This window comes from Hyperolius riggenbachi, chromosome 2, assembly GCF_040937935.1.
Source record: "Hyperolius riggenbachi isolate aHypRig1 chromosome 2, aHypRig1.pri, whole genome shotgun sequence".
NCBI lineage: Eukaryota > Metazoa > Chordata > Amphibia > Anura > Hyperoliidae > Hyperolius > Hyperolius riggenbachi.
In genome coordinates, this window is record NC_090647.1 from 476,304,733 (window position 1) to 476,326,117 (window position 21,385).

Genomic DNA, 21,385 nt, shown 5'->3' on the forward strand with positions numbered 1-21,385 from the left:
GATAGGCGGCGAGGGGGGCAGTGAGAGAAGGTTGGGGGTTTTGCAGGAGTGCGTTTCCTACAAGCCGCATGTCGGCAATTTCTGAGGGATGCAGCATGGATTGCGGGGCTGAGAACAGCATGAAGGAGACACAGAGGCATGGCATGGAGCAGGAAACATGCCTCTGTGTCCCATATGACCCCCTGAATCCGCCTCAGGTACGGTTTAATGCAGTGCAATGCAATTTAGTGCATAAACACCATACACTCGCACAAGCGTGCTGGAAAATGAAAAAGTGAGGAGTTTTCAGGTTTGGAAATCTGGGTTGTCTTGAAATGTCTGAGTCAATGGCAAAGCTACCTAAGGTAAGCACAGAAGTATGCTGGATCCACATACCTCTGTGCAGCATTAAAGAGGAACTGTAGTCAAGGATTGAACTTCATCCCAATCAGTAGCTGATACCCCCTCTCCCATGAGAAATCTTTACCTTTTCTTCAGAGGCGTAACTAAGTCCCACCGGCCCCCCTGCAGAAATTCTGAGTGGTGCCCCCCTCCCCCCCAGGGCCCGCTCTGGGCCGTTTTGGGGTGCTGGAGGGGTCGCAGCATGAGGGGAAAGCTATGGCCACACTCAGCAGGGAGGGGGGAATGGTTCCCCCCCTCACCTCGGGCTCTTCCCTCTGCGCTCCCCTCCGGCTTCAATAACTATATGTGCGCAGCGGCAGATTCACATATCTTCCGTGTGTTCCAGTGCGGATACTTCTCTCTCTAGTGTCTGACGCAACTTCCTGTTTATACACAGGCCTTTTGTTACGCCCCTGCTTTTCTGAACAGGTCATCAGGGGGGTCTGTATGGCTGATATTGTGGTGAAACCACTCCCACAGTGTGATGTCAGCACGTAGGTACTGACATCACACTGTGGGAGCCTTGTTGCATTGTGGGAAATGACAAATGTTTCCAACTGCCAAAAAAGTAGCATCTCCTTCCACAGACATCACCTGCCAGCAGTAAAGTTGTCCACATGTGATAAATTTCCAAATGTAAATCAGGGAGATGAAAGATTATACAATGGGCAAACACTGACCAAATCATTTATAAATAATTATTTTGAAAATGAAGCACTTCTTTTTTTCATTTCCTTTTCATTTATATTTTCACTGCAGTTCCTCTTGAATTCATCTCCTTGTTTCCCCTGGTCTCTGTAATCACTCCTTGAAAAATCTGACTTTAGGTTAAAGTCACATTTTCAGACAGGAAGAGGCAGTCTTGCCCGAAGAGGGAGAATAGGTGGATGATAGGTGGTAACATCACTGCAGGACTGCATGCTACACAAGTAGGGTAGTACATGTTACACTAGTGCTAATTGTTCCCTGCTCATGGCAACTTTACCAGACTTTGGGCATATGCCCCTAGGGGCTTGATTCACAAAAGGGTGCTAACACATTAGCACACCTAAAAGCTTTGGACGTGCAAACTAGGGTTTCTAAGTAGTTTGCATGTCCAAAGCTGTTACTGATCGGACATTAAGTTGGTGCGCCCGAAACGTTGCACTGGTGCGCGCGACACGTCGACGATTCGCGTGCACTGCGCAGCGCTAACCTTATATATATATATATATATATATATATACCAAGGACAGCTGCAGTGCCAGAGAGGTGTAATCAGAGTAAGAAAATAGATTGTTAAGGATTACCATTTTTCAATGCACATATAAAGGTATTCATTATCAGCATAACACCAATAAAAAGCTAATAAAATGGATGAAGGATGGCCCCAAGTGGGCCCCTCTAGCCCAAGGATCCCGGTGAAGTCACAACCTCTGCATCCACTATTGCGACGCTACTGTAATAAGTTATAATGACAACTGTATAGTGATCAACAAAAAATGCACAATGTGAAATTGGTAAACAATATACTAAGTTATAGTTGCAGCTGTATTAACACTAGTGTAACATGCACTACCCTACTTGCGTAGCATGCATTTCCCTAGCAGGACCGCTATTCAAATATTGTAACATTTAAAATACGTGTGTACCTACTAAGAAGATCAATACATTTCTAATAAATTAAAATGCACTATAAAGTACTTTTTTCCTATGTTGCTGTCGCTTAGAGTAAGCATTTAAAATATGACATATCTGACAAGTTTTGGACTAGTCCATCTCCTCATCATGGATTCTCAGTATTTCCTTCATCCTTTACAAAAGCACTCCTTGGAAAGGGTCTACAAAAAGATGCCAGCCAACCTTCCTACTCGCACACTATTTTGGCAGTTGGACTGAGCAACTGCTGTTCAGGAAGTGTTTTTAAAAATGAAGAAAAGGCTAGAATCCCCCATGAGGAGATGGGGGATCTTATGTCAGTCCTGTCAGATTTTTACAACCTATTGTAAGTTACAGCAACATATGAAAACATACATTTACAGTGCATTTCACTCTGGCACAAATGTACATTTTATAAGTATGCATTCAAAAGCATTTTCCATTTTACAATTTTTCACGATAGTATTTACTCTCTGAACTATATAGTCTGTTGGTGGCACGAGCAGCTTTTAAAAGGAAATAATTTTTCCCCCTTTTTTATACAAAAAGGCTTTCCCTGGTACTTGGCAAAGATGACTAAGAAACATTGTTTGAAAAAAAAGTAAAAAAAAAAAAAAAAAGGTTTATTTTAATCACATCATGGCATGTGGCCTAGATCCACACGTAAGAGACTGGCATGAAGACAGCTTTCATATTGTATGTCCTGATCCACTCATCTCTCATTGACTGCATCGCTGGAGAATATCTTGTTAGCAGTCCGTCCTAAGTGTTTATAGTGTGCCAGACAGAAAATCTGGAATAGCACGTGTTGGAATTCTTGTGTGCCTACACTCTTAAAATAACGAGCTAGTTAAATAGCCTGCTGTACTGAAGCAAATGACCTGAACTGCAGCCATTATTCTGCTCAATCTTCTGTTTGCTTTACATATTTCCTAATTAAGAGCTTCTACTTGAAGTGGTTCGGCATCTCTTATGTGGATGCCCCCAGGCAGTCTCTCTTGGGAACTCAGCATTCAGCTGGAAGGAGTCTCTTGGGAAGATCCAGAACTTGCTGGCTTGATTATTGGCCAGCTGAATCCTCAAACAAGAACTTAGGTTCACAGCCATACCAAAGGAAGTATCACCCATATACATGTAGCCTTGGAATCCACTTCCTGATGCTTTTTTTTTACTCAGCGCAAGATGTGAACTTACACAGTAACCAATCAGCTCGGGGTGACCTAAAACTACAAGGAGAGTTTAGGGGACTAAAAGAGACCAAAAAGCCCTCCTACTGAAAAACAATACTTAGGTTGGATTGCCTTCTTAAAACAGAAGGAATTTACAATAATTCAGCTTTAAGTGAACGTCTGTGGTTACCCACAATGCACCGCTACTGAATATGCAAATTATCTCTTTATGCCCCTGAAAGCCAGGCTAGCACCCAGAACCGCTTTTGTCTAGCAAGCCTATAGCTTTAAATATATATGTATCATGTAGTGTATGTATCGTAGTCTAGGGCCAATTTAGGGGGGATGTCAATTAACTTATCTGTATGTTTTTGGGATGTGGGAAGAACCTGAGTGCCTGGAGGAGACCCACACAGCCACGGAGACAACCTACAAACTCCTTGCAGATGTTACCTTGGCTGTGATTCAAACTGGGAATACAACAGCGCTGCAAGGCGAGAGCGCTGAACACTATGCCACCGTACTGAGAATGAAAGCTGTGTACACACACTACACTAAACTTCTCCAAGGCGGCCATTCATGGTGAAAGTATGTACAGGTGTCCTCTGAGCATCATGTTTAAAGTATCATCATGCGACCGACCGATATCTTGCATCCTGAGTTAAAGAGAACTCGAGGTGGGCAGATGGGACACAAAGGCAGTGGCGTAGCTACAAACCTCTGGGCCCCGATGCGGAATCTGGATGTGGGCCCCCCCGGCAACAACAGCCCCCCTCCCCCGGCAACACCCGACGCACACACATATCCGAATCCCTATAGCCAGCTATAGGTCCCCCCAGTATAGGTAGCCAGGCATAGGTAAGCCAGTATAGTTGCCCCCGGTATAGGTTAGCCAGGTAGGTGCATCCAGCATAGGTAGCCAGTATAGTTGCCCCCAATATAGGTTAGATAGGCAGGCGCCGCCGGTATAAGTTAGATAAGTTAGATAGATAGGTGCCCCCAGTACAGGTTAGCTAGGTGGGTGCCTCTAATATAGGTAGCCAGAATAGTTGCCCCCAGCATAGGTTAGATAGGTAGGTGCCCCCAGTATAGGTTAGTTAGGTAGGTGCCTCCAATATAGGTAGCTAGTATAGTTGCCACCTGTATAGGCTAGCTAGGTGCCCCGAATACAGGTTAGACAAGTAAGTGCCCCCCAGTATAGGTTAGATTAGGTAGCTGCCCCCCAGTATAGGTTAGATGAGGTAGGTGCCCCCCAGTATAGGTTAGATTAGGTATCTGCCCCCCAGAATAGATTAGGTAGCTTTCCCCCAGGATAGGTTAGATTAGGTAGCTGCCCCCCAGGATAGATTAGGTAGCTGCCCCCCAGGATAGGTTAGAGTAGGTAGCTGCCCCCCGGATAGGTTAGAGTAGGTAGCTGCCCCCCAGGATAGGTTAGGTAGGTAGCTGCCCCCCGCCAGGATAGGTTAGGTAGGTAGCTGCCCCCCCAGGATAGGTTAGGTAGGTAGCTGCCCCGCCCCCCATTATAGGTTAGGTAGGTAGCTGCCCCCCAGGATAGATTAGGTAGCTGCCCCCCCAGGATAGGTTAGGTAGGTAGCTGCCCCCCCAGGATAGGTTAGGTAGGTGGCTGCCCCCCCAGGATAGATTAGGTAGCTGCCCCCCCAGGATAGGTTAGGTAGGTAGCTGCCCCCCCCCCCCCAGGATAGGTTAGGTAGGTAGCTGCCCCCCAGGATAGGGAAGGTAGGTAGGTAGGTGCCCCCCCCATAATGAAGGGGGGAGCCTCAGCTGCGGGGAGGGCAGCCTGACCTCTCCCTCCCTTCCTCTCCCCGGCCCCCCCCCCCCCTCAGATGCAGAGTGAGCACCGCACGGAAGCGCTGTAGGCAGAACTCACCTCCGTCCCTGCGTTCCAATCGCCGCTGATCTCCTCCCGCTGTATAGATGCTGATACACACTGCTTCCGGCTAAACAGGAAGCAGTGTGTATCAGCATCTATACAGCGGGAGGAGATCAGCGGCGATTGGAACGCAGGGACGGAGGTGAGTTCTGCCTATAGCGCTTCCATGCGCCGCTCACTCTGCATCTGAGGAGGGGGGGCCCGGGGAGAGGAAGGGAGGGAGAGGTCGGGTTGCCCTCCCCGCGGCTGCAGCTCCCCCCTCCCAATAGCGCGCACGGATCTACAAACGGACATGGGCCCCCCGGGCCCCTCCCTCGCCTCTTCAGGAGCCGGGCCCGGTCGCCGTGGCGACCGTTGCGACCACGGGCTCTACGCCACTGCACAAAGGCATAATCTTTGCCTCATGACATGCCTCTGTGTCCCACACCACCGCTCTCTGCCCCCCCCACCGCCGCGCTATAACACCTCGAGATTAGCGACAATATTTGTCGGTATCTCGGAGATAAACACATGGAGAGGGATTCCCTGTTCAAAACGCCCACCCAGGGCGTTCCTGCAGGGTCTCCAGAGCTGCCGTTGGGCAGCTCTCTTTCCGTAGCCGCGCCTCCTGCCGCTCCCCTGCCTCCCTGCACGCCGAGAGAGACACACAGTGTCTCCTTGCAGCGTCGTGACCTGTTGGTCACTAAAGTGAGAGTGGGCCAGTGCGGCCCACAGGAGCATCGGGGAGCGGTGTTTTTTGCGGCTCCCTGATCCGCTCAGCCCCCCAGATCAGGTTTTTTTTTTTTTTTGAGCCCACCCACCTCGGGCTCTTTTTAAAGGATAACTGAAGTAAGAGGGATAGTGAGGCTGCCATATTTATTTCCTTTTAAGTGATACCAGTTGCCTGGCTATCTTGCTGATCTTTTGCCTCTAGTACTTTTAGCCATAGGCCATGAACAAGCATGCAGCAGATCAGGTGTTTCTACCATTATTGTCGGATCTGATGAGATTCACTTGGATGCTTGTTTCTGGTGTGATTTAGACACTACTGCTGCCAAATAGATAATCAGGGCTTCCAGGCAACTGGTATTGCTTAAAAGGAAATAAATATGGCATTCTCCATATTCTTCTCATTTCAGTTGTCCTTTGAATGACAGTGACCGGAAAATGCATTGTTCTCCTCCATACTCTTCCCACAGAAAGACACTCTGTCATGTGCTATAGCATCGTCTCTCCTCCCTTCTCCATAGAAACAGTATACAGTCGCTGTGCTATAGCAAGAGTGAGGCGTCTGTACAGCACTCAACCCTCAAACTGTTATCTGAGGGATTTATTCCAGATCCCTGTGGTAGACCATCAGTGTGCATGTCTACATACCTTTAGTAATATATATACATCAGACACATCAGTCTGACATGTTTATTTACTTTTGTTTCCTCTTGAGACATTTGTAATCACAGAACATCTGTCTTATCTTTTAATCTTTTAGCTTTTAGAGACATTGAGTTCAGTTAGAAAAGCAGACAGTCTCTATGAAGAGTTGGGGAGACCTTTTACCCCCCACTGAGCTGAAGTGTGAGCAGACAATGCAGATGAATGATATGACAAACAGATGTCCCAAGCAGATGAAACTTTTTTGTTAGATCAGATTCAGAGTGCAGATTCAGTTTATAATAAAACATTTTTGTCTAACATTCTTTATGTTAATTCAACATTTGTGGCAGAGGATAAAATTGGATGATTGGTCAGTCAAATTCTTGCAGTGTTTGGACAACATTATCTATTGCGAAACCTGATGTGTTATATATTGTCTACATTTTCCCTGCATTACTCAGTTTTGTAATTTACTTTGTGTGCTTTATTACACTTAAAACGTACCTCCTGTTTAGAGCAGAGGGCTGATGTGATATGGTTTTGAGCTAGGCAGTGTGTGATAAATTTCAGGTTGGGATAAGCCCAGTGTGGGTTCTTTTTGTGATATAAAGCTGCCATAGACATCTATAGGAATCCATGAGTACAGTTAGTAATTTCCCTAGCAATCAGTCTTTGGGTTGTTGGCAGGCGCATCACTAAGGGTAAAGATCCAGGGCCCCGGATCTATGCTAGGGTGCCACTGATCCCATCCCCAAGACCCTCCATGACAGAGTCGTGCAGCAGGTGGAACTAGTATTTACCTCCACTGGCTGCTCGGCCTCTGGAGTCAGGAGACATCTTCTGTTCTAGGCTTCTCCCCCTAGTATCTGCGAATGAACCAGATGCTAGAGCTCTAGCATCTGATTCTCAGACACTGGGGTGACTGAGAACTGACAGCTATAGAATATATCTCTGAAATCGGAGATCGGGCGGAGTCAGTAAATGATGCCATCCGCTGCGCTATTCTGCCCAAACTCGAGCAGCACGGAAGCAGGACAACTGAACAACCAGGGAATACTTTAAGGGGGGAGGCACTAGGCTACTCTAGGGAATACTTTGGGGGACCACTAGGCTACCAGCAAATACTGTGTGGGGATGGGGAACTCCCAACCTGGCATCAGGGCAGCCAGCCCAGATTTAGGTCTCCCAGCCCTGCAGCAAGCCAGCCCAGCCAGCATAACACTCAAGCCAGGTAACTCTACCCAGTTATGTTTAGGGGACAGTGTCTACTTATGTGATATGCTGCCTATTTATTTTTGTATTATTATTATTTTGTGGGCATTATTTTTTGTATTAAAGGAGAGGGAGCATCATTTAACATTTCGCTGGTTAGGCCTACTTACACCGCGGCTCAGTTCATGTACATTTGACTTTCCCCATGACCATGCCCGTTTTCTGTTGCATGGCCATGTTACGGGTGCCCTGGACCTTTCAGAATCCCCTGGTTGTCGGTAATAAAAGGGATTTGCACCTCATGCAACCCTTGGAGCATTATTAGTAATGCTATGTTCACAGAAGGGCAGTGCAGTGCGATACAACAAGCAATTTAATGGGCAGTAATGTACTGCAATTGTAAGTCTATGCGACATTGCAAAGGCAACTGGTGGGAAGTGAACCAATGGACTCCGGTATCCCAATATGGTGCATGCAGTGCGTTACACTATAACGTGCAGTGCGACTTTCCCCCTCTGTTGTGTTGTGTTCCTGTTTTTACAGGGAACGCAATGTAATTTCCCACTATGGCCTCAGCCTTAATGAGCTGAGGTAAGCACAGTTTCTTTTTCTTTATTAGAAACCCTAAACATCTTCAAAATGCAATTTTAGGCAAAACTCAATGAAGCCTCAACTGTTTTTATTATGTTCAGTGTCATACTGTAGGTTATGAAGTCCAGAGGACATGGACTTCCACCATTGGCAAGTCAGGAATATGTAATTCGCAGACTAAAATGGATCTGTTTAAGGCTCCCTGCACACTGCATGCAATTCCGATTTTTATTCGTTTTTTTACATCCGATTCTGATTCCGATTTTTAATCGATGCTGCATGCTGCATTTTTTCCTCCGTTTTTCTGTTGATTGCATTCAGGGAAAATCGGAATTGAAAATCTGGACTGGAATCAGAAATGGAATCAGAATCGCAAAACGGATTTGCAGTGTGCAGGGAGCCTAAAAATGACATGTGTAAACATATACGTTTAATAACATAAGATCCGTTGAAAATGTCTGTTATATGATCAATAAAACCAGAAAGTGTTAATTTTTTGCTCAATTCTGAATGGAGCCTTAAAGTAAACCAGAGATGAAGCACCCTTATGCATTTTACCATATATCAGTTGCAACATTAGAGAAAACACCTACTCTGCTCTTTGTTTCATTTTTCACTGCACAATCTGACTGTAATCTGCTCTGATAAGAATCCCAGACTGAGCATTCAGTCTGGCTTTGCCCCGTAATGATTATAGCTGAGTCAGTCTTCTGTGATGTCTTTTCAAGCCAAAGTCTGCCCCCTTGTGGCTCTGCGTTCCTGCTATGTATCCTCGTAGCAGGAAAGCAGAGCCAGGAGGGGGCGAGCTTGGGCTTGAAAAGACATCACAAAAGACTGACTCCGCTATAATGATTCCTGAACAAAGCCGGACTGAATGCTCAGTCGGGATTCCTATCAGAGCTGATAACAGGCAGACTGTGCAGTGAATAATGAAACAAAGAGCTGAGTAGGTGTTTACTGTCATGTTCCCATTGATATATTTGGTATTTGTAAAATACATGAGGGTGCTTCGTCTCTGGTTCCCTTTAACCACCCTGGCGTTACGTTTATTTGCGGCGCAAGGGCGCAGGTGGGTTTTTTTCAAACAATTTTTCTATATCATGTAGCTAGCCTAGCGCTAGCTACCTGATTTCCCCTTCCCTGCCGAATCCCTCCCACCCCTCCGGCGATCATACCCAACAGTTAATCTCACTCTGAATGGGATTTCCTGTATGGGCTTCCCTCATCGCCATGGCGACGATTGGAATGATGACGTCATCCATCGACTTCATGACGTCAGGGGGAGTCCCGATCCACCCCATAGCGCAGCCTGGCGGTGATTGGCCAAGCTGCGCAAGGGGTCTGCGGGGTGGGCCTCTTTCGCGGCGGATCGGCGGTGAGCGCCGGTGATCGATTACAACACGCAGCTAGCAAAGCATTATTAAAATCAACCCACCAAGGCCTGAGCAATCCACATAAACAAAAACAACCAAATACGTAAGTGGTGAGTGGTTAGGATCTATTTTAGGAGGGTTAATATAAGGGCATAAACCAATCCTACTGTACTTATAGTATCATAGTCTGTTTTTCCTATCATGTTTTAAGGCCATTTTTTATTGGGGGGTGGGGTGCACTTAACCTAGCAAAGACATCCAAATATGTAAGTGGTAAATGGTTAGGAGTCATATTACGAGGGTTAAAGGACAACTGTAACAAGAGGGATATGGAGGCTGCCATATTTATTTCCTTTTGAACAATACCAATTACCTGACTATCCTGCTGATCCTCTGCCTCTAATACTTTTAGCCATAGACCCCGAACAAGCATATGCAGATCAGGTGTTTCTGACATTATTGTCAGATCTGACTAGATTAGCGGCATGCTTGTTTCTGGTGTTATTCAGACACTACTGCAGCCAAATAGATCAACAGGGCTGCCAGGCAACTGGTATTGAGTAAAAGGAAATAAACGTGGCAGCCTCCATATTCTTCCCACAAATGTAAGGGTATGGGCCAATCCTACCATAATCATAGTATCATAGTCTGTGTTTTTCCTATCATATTATAAGGCCATTTTTTAATTGGGGGGGGGGGGGACACTTAACCTATCCGTTTGCTTATGAGATGTAGAGAGAAATCAGATATTTCAGGGGAAACCTAAGCAAGCATGAGGAGAATATACGAACTCTAAGTAGATAGTATTGACACTGCAGTCGGATTGCATGTTGGATTAGTGTGGCTCTATAAAATGAATAGGCTATAGGCACACTGTACAGTGGCAATTCTGGATGTATACTTGGCTTTTCAGGGACATAAGGGAATGATTTACATATTCACTCACTGAGCAGAACTGATGCATCATGGGAGAGCCTTCTTGCTTACATTAAACTGTATGATTGCAAATACTTTCTATTTTAAGAAGGTAAAGTTATATTATACAAATCTGTATTAGTGAGTTACAGCAGACACAGCAGTTTCGAGCAGATACGTTCAGCAGTTTCCACCTGATTGAAAGAGATGTGGCGACCAATGAGCTCTGTCATGTTTCATTGAGCAGAAGAACTCATTCGGCGTGGAGCGCTCAGACATTCTGTGCCGGGACCTGGAATACATTTTCCATGGTTTCAGGAAATCCTAGAACGTTCATCTTATAGGATGAGAAGAACACACTGAATAGCTGCTGTCAGACGGTATCCCAGCCTGCTCTCTGCCAGTCATCACATGCAGTATGAAAACTGTCAAGGTTATCGTTTCATGTGGTAACGAATACATACGGTATACAATTTCCAGATGGTAATTGCCATTGTGTATTTTCCAGTTTTGTTTCTGATTTTATGTGACTTTGACATCTGAAAAACAAATTAAGTACATTTTACATTTTGTGCAGAAACATATGTTCATAGCCCCAAACTGTTCCTTTATAATCAGGACTGTCCCTGTTTTGGATCCAAATCACTGCTTAAAATCTATTGTTTGCCTGTTTAAAAGATAAAATCAGATAGTCCCTTTAAATCACCATATTTACAAAGGGATGATCTGATTAATTGCTGGGTGAGGGCCAGTGCACACCAAAAACCTGTAGCAGATCTGCAAAACGCTAGCAGTTTTTGAAACAGATTTCAGAGCAATTCTAGGCATGTTTAGTGAGATTTTCTAAACATGCCTGGCCTTTTTTGGAGCGTTTTTGTGTAGCAGATTTCATATATTGTTACAGTGAAGCTGTTACTGAACAGCTAATGTAACAAAAACGCCTGGAAAACCGCTCTGATCTAGCGTTTTCCAGAGCAGTTTGAGCTTTTCCTATACTTTACATTGAGGCAGAAACGCACCTGCAAACCGCAAAAATGCTGCAGGAGCCACGTTTGCAGTTTGCTAAAAACTTCAAACCGCTGGTGCACCATCCCATTGAGATACATTAGCCAAGCGTTTTCACAGGCGGTAGCGGTTTTGAAAATACTACCAAAAACGCTTAGGGCTTGATTCACAAAGTGGTGCTAACTGTTAGCACGCTTGTGAAAAGCCAAAGTCTTTAGGCGTGCTAAGTAGGTTAGCACCACTTTGTGAATCAAGCCCATAGTGTGCACCAGCCCTGAATGAGTGCTTTTAACTTAAGGTGGCCATACACTTATAGATTTGAATCAGATTTGACCATCCGATAGATTTATGTCAGATGCCTGTCAAGTCGAATCTGACAGAAATCTATTTGATGTGTGCCACACACTAGGAACAGATTTCCAATAGATTTCAGACTGAAATCTATTGGAAAACGATCTAATGCTGGGAATACACGTTACGTTTTTCATGTTCGATTCCGCGCGTGATCTATAGCCATTCGATTTCCTGCTTGATTCTCTTATCTTCCACTCGTTTTTCTTTTCTTTTTTCCATTCACTTCTATGAGAAATCGAGTAGAACATCGGACATGTCGGAATTTTATCATCTAAGGCATCTATCGGAACGATTCTTTGCAAAAAAAACGTAACGTGTATTCCCAGCATGAATGCATCATTGCACCATTATGCTAGGTACACACCATACAATTTCTGTTAGATTTTCTGTTAGATTTACCTGCCAGATAGATAATTTCCAACATGTTATAAATGATCTATCCAACTATCTATCTGCCTAGCAATTAGGCATACTCAGCAGGAGATAACCAGAAGACAATGCACCAGAGATAATGACCAGTCTCTACAGAAAATAATCTAACAGAAAAATCTAACAGAAAATTGTATGGTGTGTACAAGGCATAAGATCCAATGCAACTCTATGGGCCATCAATCTGCTGCCAGCAGCAGATCAACCTAGATTTTCCATCCTGTCAGCTAGATTAAATCGATTGAAATCGATTGCAAATCAATCAATTGGCTGATTTGAAAGAATCAATTTCTGATCGATTCTACAGAATCGATTGATCGATCGATGGCTGAAATCGACCAGTGTATGGGACCCTTTAAAGTGACCTTGTAGTGGGAGGGATATGGAAGCTGCTTGCCGTACTATTACCTTATTACCAGTGCCAAATCCCTGACTGTCCTGCACATTTATGTGATTTACCTACTTGAAACAAGCATGTAGCTAATGTGGTCAGGCTGAAAGAGACTCTGTAACAAAATGTTCAGCCTTATTTCTTCTATCCTATAAGTTCCTGTACCTGTTCTAATGTGCTCTGGCATACTGCAGCCTTTTCTAGTTGCACTGTCTCTGTAATATATCTAATCTTCTTTTCTTTGTCAAATCTTGTCGAGCCAGGGAGGAATGCACTGCCTCTGGTGTGATAGGGAGAAGTTATGCACGACCCCTGAAGGCTCTGTGTGTGCTGTGTGTATGAGTCACATGCAAGGTCTCTGCTCACAGCCAGCCTGTCTATGACCTTGTGAACAGCTGTGAGTGCAGAAAGATCAGTTCAAAGCCCAGACAAGCAGCTAAGGCAACAAGTGGGAGAAACATTCCAGCAGTCAAGTGACATTTGAGAGGAGCCACTGCAAACAGGCACCTGCTCTGATGATGTATTTCCTGTTTGGCGGTCATCTTCATTGTTTACAAAAACAATTAATAAAACAGTGATTTTATCACCAGGAAAGCAGTGGGGAGCGGCTAAAATGTCACAGAGAGGGCTAGGAGAAGACAACAAACAGGCTGGTACTCTTATTCATGTAAGATTTTCACAGTATAGATTCTCTTTAAAGTCAGAGCACCTGATCTGCATACTCATTCTGGGTCTGCAGCTTAAAATTGTACCTGTGGAGAAAAAAGTGCCCTAAATGGACACCTAATCCGGAGGCTTTCCCTGTCCTCCATTCCAGAGGCTTCCCCTGGCCCATTCCAGCGCTGTGTCCTCTGGAAACCTGTCAACAAGTCCTTGTTGATGGCTTGCACATGCGCAGGTAATGAATATGGCAGCTTCCATGTCCCATTCCCTCTCACCACAGTATCACTTTAACTGCACTAAAGTGGCAATCTGTAGCTCTATTCACTTGAATAGAGTCCTGGATCATGCTCATTCTCCCCCAAAAATATGGCTGCCCCATTGACTTTTGCTGTCGCCAACTGCCACTTTCAAAAAAATAAATAAACCACTATCATATCCACTTTTGATGTCAATAATGTTCTCTGCTTTAAATGGCAAATGCTCTTTGGCCGTTACACGAAAACCTGATCATCACACTAATTGCCACTATAGTTGTATGGCGGATAATTCTAATGAAGCAGCATTCCATCAATATCTCCTATCTCTAATCTCTTTTCTATTGTCCTGAAAATATGATCTGCATTTTTTTAAACAGCATATCACATTAGGATTGCACTGTTCTGTTTTTCCCCATAGAAAGTAGTCAAAGTAGTTACATTATTACCAATTTAGATTTACTTTTTTTATTTCAGTATTGAACTTTTGTTTTAGCATAAACAAACTTGCGGTAATGGGATTATTTCCAACTAGCCTACTTTGCCTTCATGCCAAAATCCAAATGATACATTGTACTTCAGATTATTTTCACCCACTACTACAAGGCAAATTAGTGGCGTTCTTTATACCAGAGAGATCAAGTTTGTTTTTATTCTCTGAGTTACTCCAGAAGCACGGTGGAATTTGTTGGCTGTACAGCCGGTGTGTTGGTTGATTTGTGCTTTTTGTCGTATCCCTTTATGCTGATGTCAACCAGGTGTTTGTAAGTGGATGAAAACATAACCTTGCACATGAAGCACTGATGGTTTGTGTATCTGGTAATATGATGAATGCAAGGCTGGCGGCATGGCAAGAAGCCCCTTTCTTTATGTTAAAGGTGTCCCATACAGCTGGTTACTCTGGATTCCTGTTCACCATTGCCGGATGTAATATGTGTATGGACCATGTCTGTGCTTAATAGGAAGCAGGAATCAGGGCCGGTTCTAGCTCCAATGGGGCCCCGGGGCAAAAATAACTTGAGACCCCCTGACTCCCTACTGATGGAATACTGTTCCCTCCCCCCGTCTATATTATAGATAGCTAGATGTGCCCCCAGGATTAGGTAGCCTCCCCCCAGTATAGATGTGCCCCCCAAGATTAGGTACCCTCCCCCCTCCAGTATAGGTAGCTAGATATCCCCCCAGGATTAGGTATTCTCTCCCAGTATAGATAGATGTGCTCCCCATGATTAGATAGCCTGCCTCCCTCCCAATATAGTTAGCTAGGTGTGCCGACCACCAGTCTTAGGTTGGCTCTCTCCCCTCCCCATATGCCGAGTGGTGCGCAGTAGGGCTTAGGGTACAACTCACCTGTCAGAGTCGCCGTGCAGTTCAGAAAGTCTTCTCCACTACACACAGTCACAACGTCTCCTGACTCCTCCAGTGTTGCAGTACTGAGAGGTGCCACCAGAGGGCAGTAGAGAGGAGATGCTGTGACTGTGTGAAGTGGAGAAGACTTTCTGAACTTCACAGCGATTCTGCCTGGTAAGTTGCACTGCACACCGCTCAGCATATGGGGGTAAGGTACTTGGGGGGGGGGGGGCTTGAAACCTTCCTCTGCCTGCCACTGCTGCCTCACCTCTACCACCTGCAGCACACATGAATCAGAATCCGGCGGCCAGCCAAATCACATTTTTAATAGAAGATCCTTGGGGGGCCCCTATGGACTCTGGGGCCTGGGGCAATTGCCCCTCTTGCCTTAATGGTAGCGACGGCCCTGGCAGGAATGTGACTCAAAACAATGAGAATTTTGCCTTTATAAAACAGAAGGTATTTGCGATAATTCAGGGTGGAGTGAGCATATGAGGGGTCCCACAATGCATCACTGCTGCTGAATATGCAAATCATCCCTTGTTGCCTCTGTAAGATAGCCACACCTCCAGAACCGCTGGAATGCAATGATGTGTCAGCTCGTTAATTGTACAGAGCCACAATAATCCAACATGCATACATACAGGCCAGCCCATCACAACCTAAGAGTGTTCCCCTCGTGCTACTCCCGCCACCTTGAATGGCCCATGATCCAGTAATATTATTAATTTTAAAAGGACCCAACCTTTTTGACACTAAACCTGAGTTGCTTACTTTTGATCATGTTATCTGAGCTGACTGGACATTAAGAACATGTGTAACATCTTATGATGTGGCTGTACTAACTTGCTCCCCATGGTCCTAATTCACAAAGTATTGAAAAAAATAAACTTCAGAGGCATTTACCTACATCCTTAGTAGATACAGTCGTTTTTGATTTTGTGTTATGGGCTATTTAACATTTTCTTGGGACTAAAAGCTCTTCTGTTCTTCTTTCAGAATGCATGAACTGCACAAGACTGGCATCAATAGCAGAAAGGATAAGCAATCTTGAAGCCAAGGTAAGTGGGCCAGTATTCTAGCAATAACAGTTAAACCCATATACAGCAGCTGGTCCACCTGAATGTCCCTCCAGCTTGCTGGAAATGTGGGCACTGGAGGCCCTGCCATAGGCACTCATACAAATATAGTTCATAGGCAGAAAATGTAGGCGCCCAATATTTTTTGCCGCAATTTGCATATTGAGCGGCCCAGGCGCCTGATATTTATCAGGTGCCTCTGGCGCCCAACTTTCCATCCATACACTTGTCTATTTTTTCATATTTTTGTACGCTCTTTGTACAGAAAAACACATTTAAACTGAGAACTTAAGTTAAAGTGGACCCAAACCAAACATTTTTTTAATTCAAAATATTTAGTTGCACCACTCTGACATATACAAAGATAAATAAACACTCATTCAAGCCTATGAGCATTTCAGTGCATGCTTTTAACCCTTCTCTTTTCATAACTAGGGTTATACAGGTGGCAGCCATTACTTTTGAGCTTAGTAGGAGGTTTTAGATCATGGGTGTGTTTCAGCTACCCTCCCTCACAGGGGCGTAGTCTATGTGAAATCTCATACAAGTTGAGATCACCTCCCCTGTGACATCATCAGTAGCAGCCTGTGTTTTGTTTTTGTTTTTTATCTCCTCCACCAGTCTGACGGATTCTGTCCTGGCAATATGAAAGGAAAGAAAGGGTTCCTCCAATAAATGTAAAATATTTTATATTTGTGATCATGCAGCTGAAAAAAGGCCGCTATTTATTGTTATAAGTTAAAAAATAGATTTTATTTCTGAAATCTTGTATTTTTTATTTGGGTCCACTTTAATCAATGAGCTAGTTCACACTTGAACGAGTATTTGGCAAGCAGGAAAAAACGGACATCCTGTAGCATAATTCTGCACATTGGCCTCAATTCACTAAACTTTATCAAATACTTTATTAAATGTTAGATTTTACTCATGAGGTAAATTGTCAAATTTTGAATTCACTAAGGTGTTATAGATTTATTGAACATTTTATTGATAAAAAAAATTGATAAATCTATAACACCTTAGTGAATTCAAAATTAGATTTTACTCATGAGGTAAATTATCAAATGTTTGATAAAGCTTAGTGAATTGAGGCCACTGTGGGCAAATTTTCTATAATTTACATTAGCTGCTGTGAAAATATACCCACATTTTTCTGCATACAAACTGTAATGATTTGCTCAGCTGCCTGTGCAGGCAGGCAGCTTTTTGACCATTGTTTAGGTGTTCTGTTGCTGTTGTCCTGTCCCAGCGGTGTTCGACAGGAAATGGTTCTGATCTCTGTTCTTGGAGTATAGCTGGTGCAGCGGTTGCTACCAGCTATCTCTTCTGATCTGTCTCACTTGGATCGCACTAGCATCTTGCGCTAGCGCTGTGGATCCTTCTGTTCTGTCTCCTTGGATCGCGCTAGCCTCTTTTCGCTAGTGCTGTGGATCCTTCTGTTCTGCATCCTTGGATCGCACTAGCATCCTGCGCTAGTGCTGTGGATCCTTCTGGTCTGCTACTCTGTTCTGTCTACCTGGATCGCACTGGCATCCTGCGCTAGTGCTGTGGATCCTTCTGTTCTGTCTTCCTGGATCGCGCTAGCCACTTTCGCTAGTGCTGTGGATCCTATCTCTCGCTTGTCCCTGTTTTCGTGTGTCTGTCTTGTCTGCTACGAACGCTTGCTGGAGGCTCGGTGAGGTAACCGTTAAGCAAGCGCTCGCGTCCTCTGTTTCATGTTTGTCTGTCGATGGTTAGTTAGGCGTGCTTGACTCTATTGTGCTTATCACGTGGAGACCGCGCATGAACGCGTGCACTGTTGCGAATGAGTGCGGTGTTCGCGTTCAGTTAGCGTTTGTTATTTTCCTTATCTCCTCATTGTATGATTTGCTGTGCCTTTGCTACTCTCGTGCTGCGCCTTGCTGTAGCCTTGTGTCACATCTGGCGATCGCACCTCTCGCGATCGCGTTCCTACTTCTTATCTGCTGTGGTGTGTGCACCGTCGCGGGTTGACGACTAGTTTGGTGCACACACATACAACCTGTCCCTTTGCTCGTTCTCATTCGCAATCGCTTCTCTTGCGATTGCGTTCTGCGCTTCGTACAATTCCTGTCTGGCATTTGTGGAGGTACAGAGGATTGGTTCCTCTGCATTCCACAACGCCATCTGCCGACAGGAATTTCCCTCTACGGGTGCGTAGCACCTTTTGCTGGGTTCCTGCAATCATACGCTTGCGGAGGGTTTCCGCCGTATCAGCGCACGCGTTGTGCGCTGATCACGGAGGAAGTTCCACAATCGTTACAGTATGACCAGCCCAACCCAAAACCCCAGTGTAGACAGAATTTCCGATTTGAACGATTTTGTCGAATATGGCTCTTGTACCTTTAAGAGATTTAAAAATCTTGAACCTGAATCAGCAGACGAGTTTTTGTCTGAGTGCACTAAACTGTTAGCGAACCCTGAATTCCAATGCACCCCAGTGTCTACCTGGGCCCCCCAAATGGTCTACATTCTGTTAGGGGGCGAAATGTCAATGTGGGCTTATGATGTGTTAGATCATACCACCCTGAGTCAAAGACCCCTGGAATTCTTGGCCTTTTTAATTCACAATTGGCTGAGATTACCTCAATTACCATACCCCCTTAATGAGTTGTTGTCAGCAGCTCAATCAGCTGTTCCATCTACTCTTTCATCCAAAAAGCAGCCATCCAGAGCTGCTAAGTCTAAACGTAAAAGATCTAGGAAGACTTCCCAGCGGAAAAATCCGTTGCCCATAGCAACTACAAATAAAGAAATTAGTTCTGTAAACTCTGAAGTAGGGAAAGATTTCAGAGAGACTTCTCAGTCTCAGGTTTCGTTGCCCCAATCCAAAGCTTATGTGGATCCTATTATAGGTAGGATCGCACACTATATTACAGCAGTTAAAAAATCTGTTCTTGTTCCTGATCTCCACCCATATGGAGATTATCTAGATACTGGCTTGTTTGAACCTCCATTTGCCTCATGGGATGTCGGGGCCTTATTGGAGGAATTTGATTTTGATGGGAAAGCCTTTTGCGATTTTTACATCGCAAAAAGCGAAGATGTCTTGAATGCTTGTCTCGATTCTATGTACCTTCTGATTGATTCCAATGAATGTGACAAGGATGGTGTGGATCTGGTGATCTATGTATGGCAAACGATTTTGGATGAGTTGCACACACACCAACCAATTGATTCCAATAAAGAGACATCGTTGTCGGATGATTGTTCCTGCCTTTCTGGGGTAAAGCATGAGAGTCTTGACTTTGTGCAATCTGAAATGAATGAGTGTGCCGCTGTGGTTGATTCCTGTGCGAATCCTGAAGGATTCTCTCCTGACAGTGTGCAGTTTGAATCTGTGCGATCTGATGCCTGTTTCTCGAATGTTTCTGCAGATTGTGATCGGCATGAGTCTGCCGGTTTCCTCAAGGATGTGTGGGATCCTTTTTCATTTAGAAACAGATCTTTGAGATCTTCCGTCTGTGACCCTGCTATGGGGAACATTTCTCGACTATGCAGCGTCAAAAGTAAAATTAATATGCCTAATAAAGTTTATCCTGTTGATGTCGCTATTTCTTCTGAATATGAGTCTCTATCTCACCCTGTTCACACCTGTAGGGGCCCGTTGCCTGATGACAGTTGCTCCAGTGTTTCGGTCCTAGATACCTTGCAGTCTGCTCCGCAGATCGCGGAGGTTTGCGCTATGGAAGCGTCAGTTTCACAACCTAAAGTGAATTTTGATTCGCAGGTTTTGCGTTCTGATTCCTCGGATTCGACATTGTTAGCCGAATCTAAGAGTGAGACAGCGCTTCGGTTTTGCGAATCTGATGCTGAACCTTCTTTGCCTTATTCAGAGACGCTTTCTCTGAACCTGCCCTGTACCATGAATGAAAACATGTTTTCCTTTCACACTGATGTTTGTGAGCCCCTTTCTTGCTCTGAGGGAAGTGCTGATTCTGCACTCTGTACTCTGGATGAGTCAATGTGGCCTTGCTTAGAATCCCCTGCAGTGTCCCTAGAGGCTCGTCTAGGTATTGCCACTATACTCACCTGTTTTTCTGCAGTTTTGGAGTTACAAGCTAGTTTGACTGCCACACAGAATTCTGGGTACAGTGAGAATGAAGTTAGGGAGTCGATGTGTGTTCCAGTAAATATTCCTGTACATCCCGCTAATTATGATGAAGTCCAGTCTCAGGTTATGGTGGAACCATTCCTGGGACATCTGCCCTGCCTGCAGGAGGTATTTAATGTTCAGCCCTGTAACATGGATAGTTCAGAATCCTTCTTAGAAAACCTGGAAAATGATGTTCCTGAGGTCTTGTTTGATGTTCTGTAGGTCACCGAGTTCCTCCCAAAGGGTGCAGAACTTGTAGGAGATGCCTCCTGCCCCCCAAGTCCTTCTGAGGTGTTGCCCTCTTCCGTAGGCATTGCTGCCTTGCTGGCTACCTTTTCAGCTCTGGTGGAGCTTCAGTCATGTGCAGTCAATGATGAATTTCTGTCAGATACCATTACAGTCATTGAGATCTCTAAGCCTGAGACCGAGTCTTCGTTTGAAATACCAGTACCTGTGACCTCTACTCGTGATGATTTTCTGCCCGGTCCTGGTTTTGGTCTGGTCGTGCCGGACTCTGAGGTTGGCAGTTCCCCGACGTGTCCTGAGGTTTCTCCCGTGCTGGTGTACCCCAGTGTGCTCTGTGACCCAGAAAGCCCAAGTGTGCCTCGGTTACCAGCGTACTCAGATGCTTCCTCGGTGGAGACATGTTCTGATTTAGCCTGCCTGCTTGCATGCCCAGAAGTGGTCCCTGAAAGTCCTGATCTTGATGGGTGTCCTGCTAATTCTGAATCTGGAACTGTTATAGGTTCCATGGGGGTGCTTGGTAGCTCTCCATGTGAGCCTGGTGAGCGTTCTGGCTTCTTGGAATCTCTGCGGAGCTTCAAGGCGTTCTGGGAGATTCTGAGAGAAGTTTTGCTTGGTACCCTGAATACGATCAACAGCGGCTTTTGTTTTGAAAGAGACACTTCGAACAGGTTTTGTGGCAGATTTGGTATTTTCGGACGCTCCTTGGAAGGTGGTGGGTATTGTCTGGAGGGTGTCGATGGCTTCTTCTCTGGTATCCACAGTCCTGATGGGTGTTACGCTAAGACTTGTAGTGCTGATGGGCATGTTTCGGTGGCTTCTGTTTCCGATGAGGTCGGTTTCGGGTGGACTGACTCTGAAATTGGACCTTGTCGGGCTGTCCTGACCTTCATGAGTCTTCTGTTAAGGTGGTTTGGAGATATCAGTTTTGAGAGTCGTCTGGAATTCGACCCTGGAGGGGGGGGGGGGTACTGTAATTA

General features: G+C 45.1%; 1 protein-coding gene across 1 annotated transcript in view; it reads left to right on the forward strand.

Annotated features, from left to right (window-relative positions):
• COL26A1 (collagen type XXVI alpha 1 chain) overlaps positions 1-21,385 on the forward strand; it is a 540,454-nt gene that overhangs the window by 429,090 nt on the left and 89,979 nt on the right. Inside the window, exon 4 of the mRNA XM_068265988.1 lies at positions 15,969-16,030. Coding sequence (XP_068122089.1) covers positions 15,969-16,030 — 62 coding nt within the window. The remainder of the gene's footprint in view (positions 1-15,968; positions 16,031-21,385) is intronic.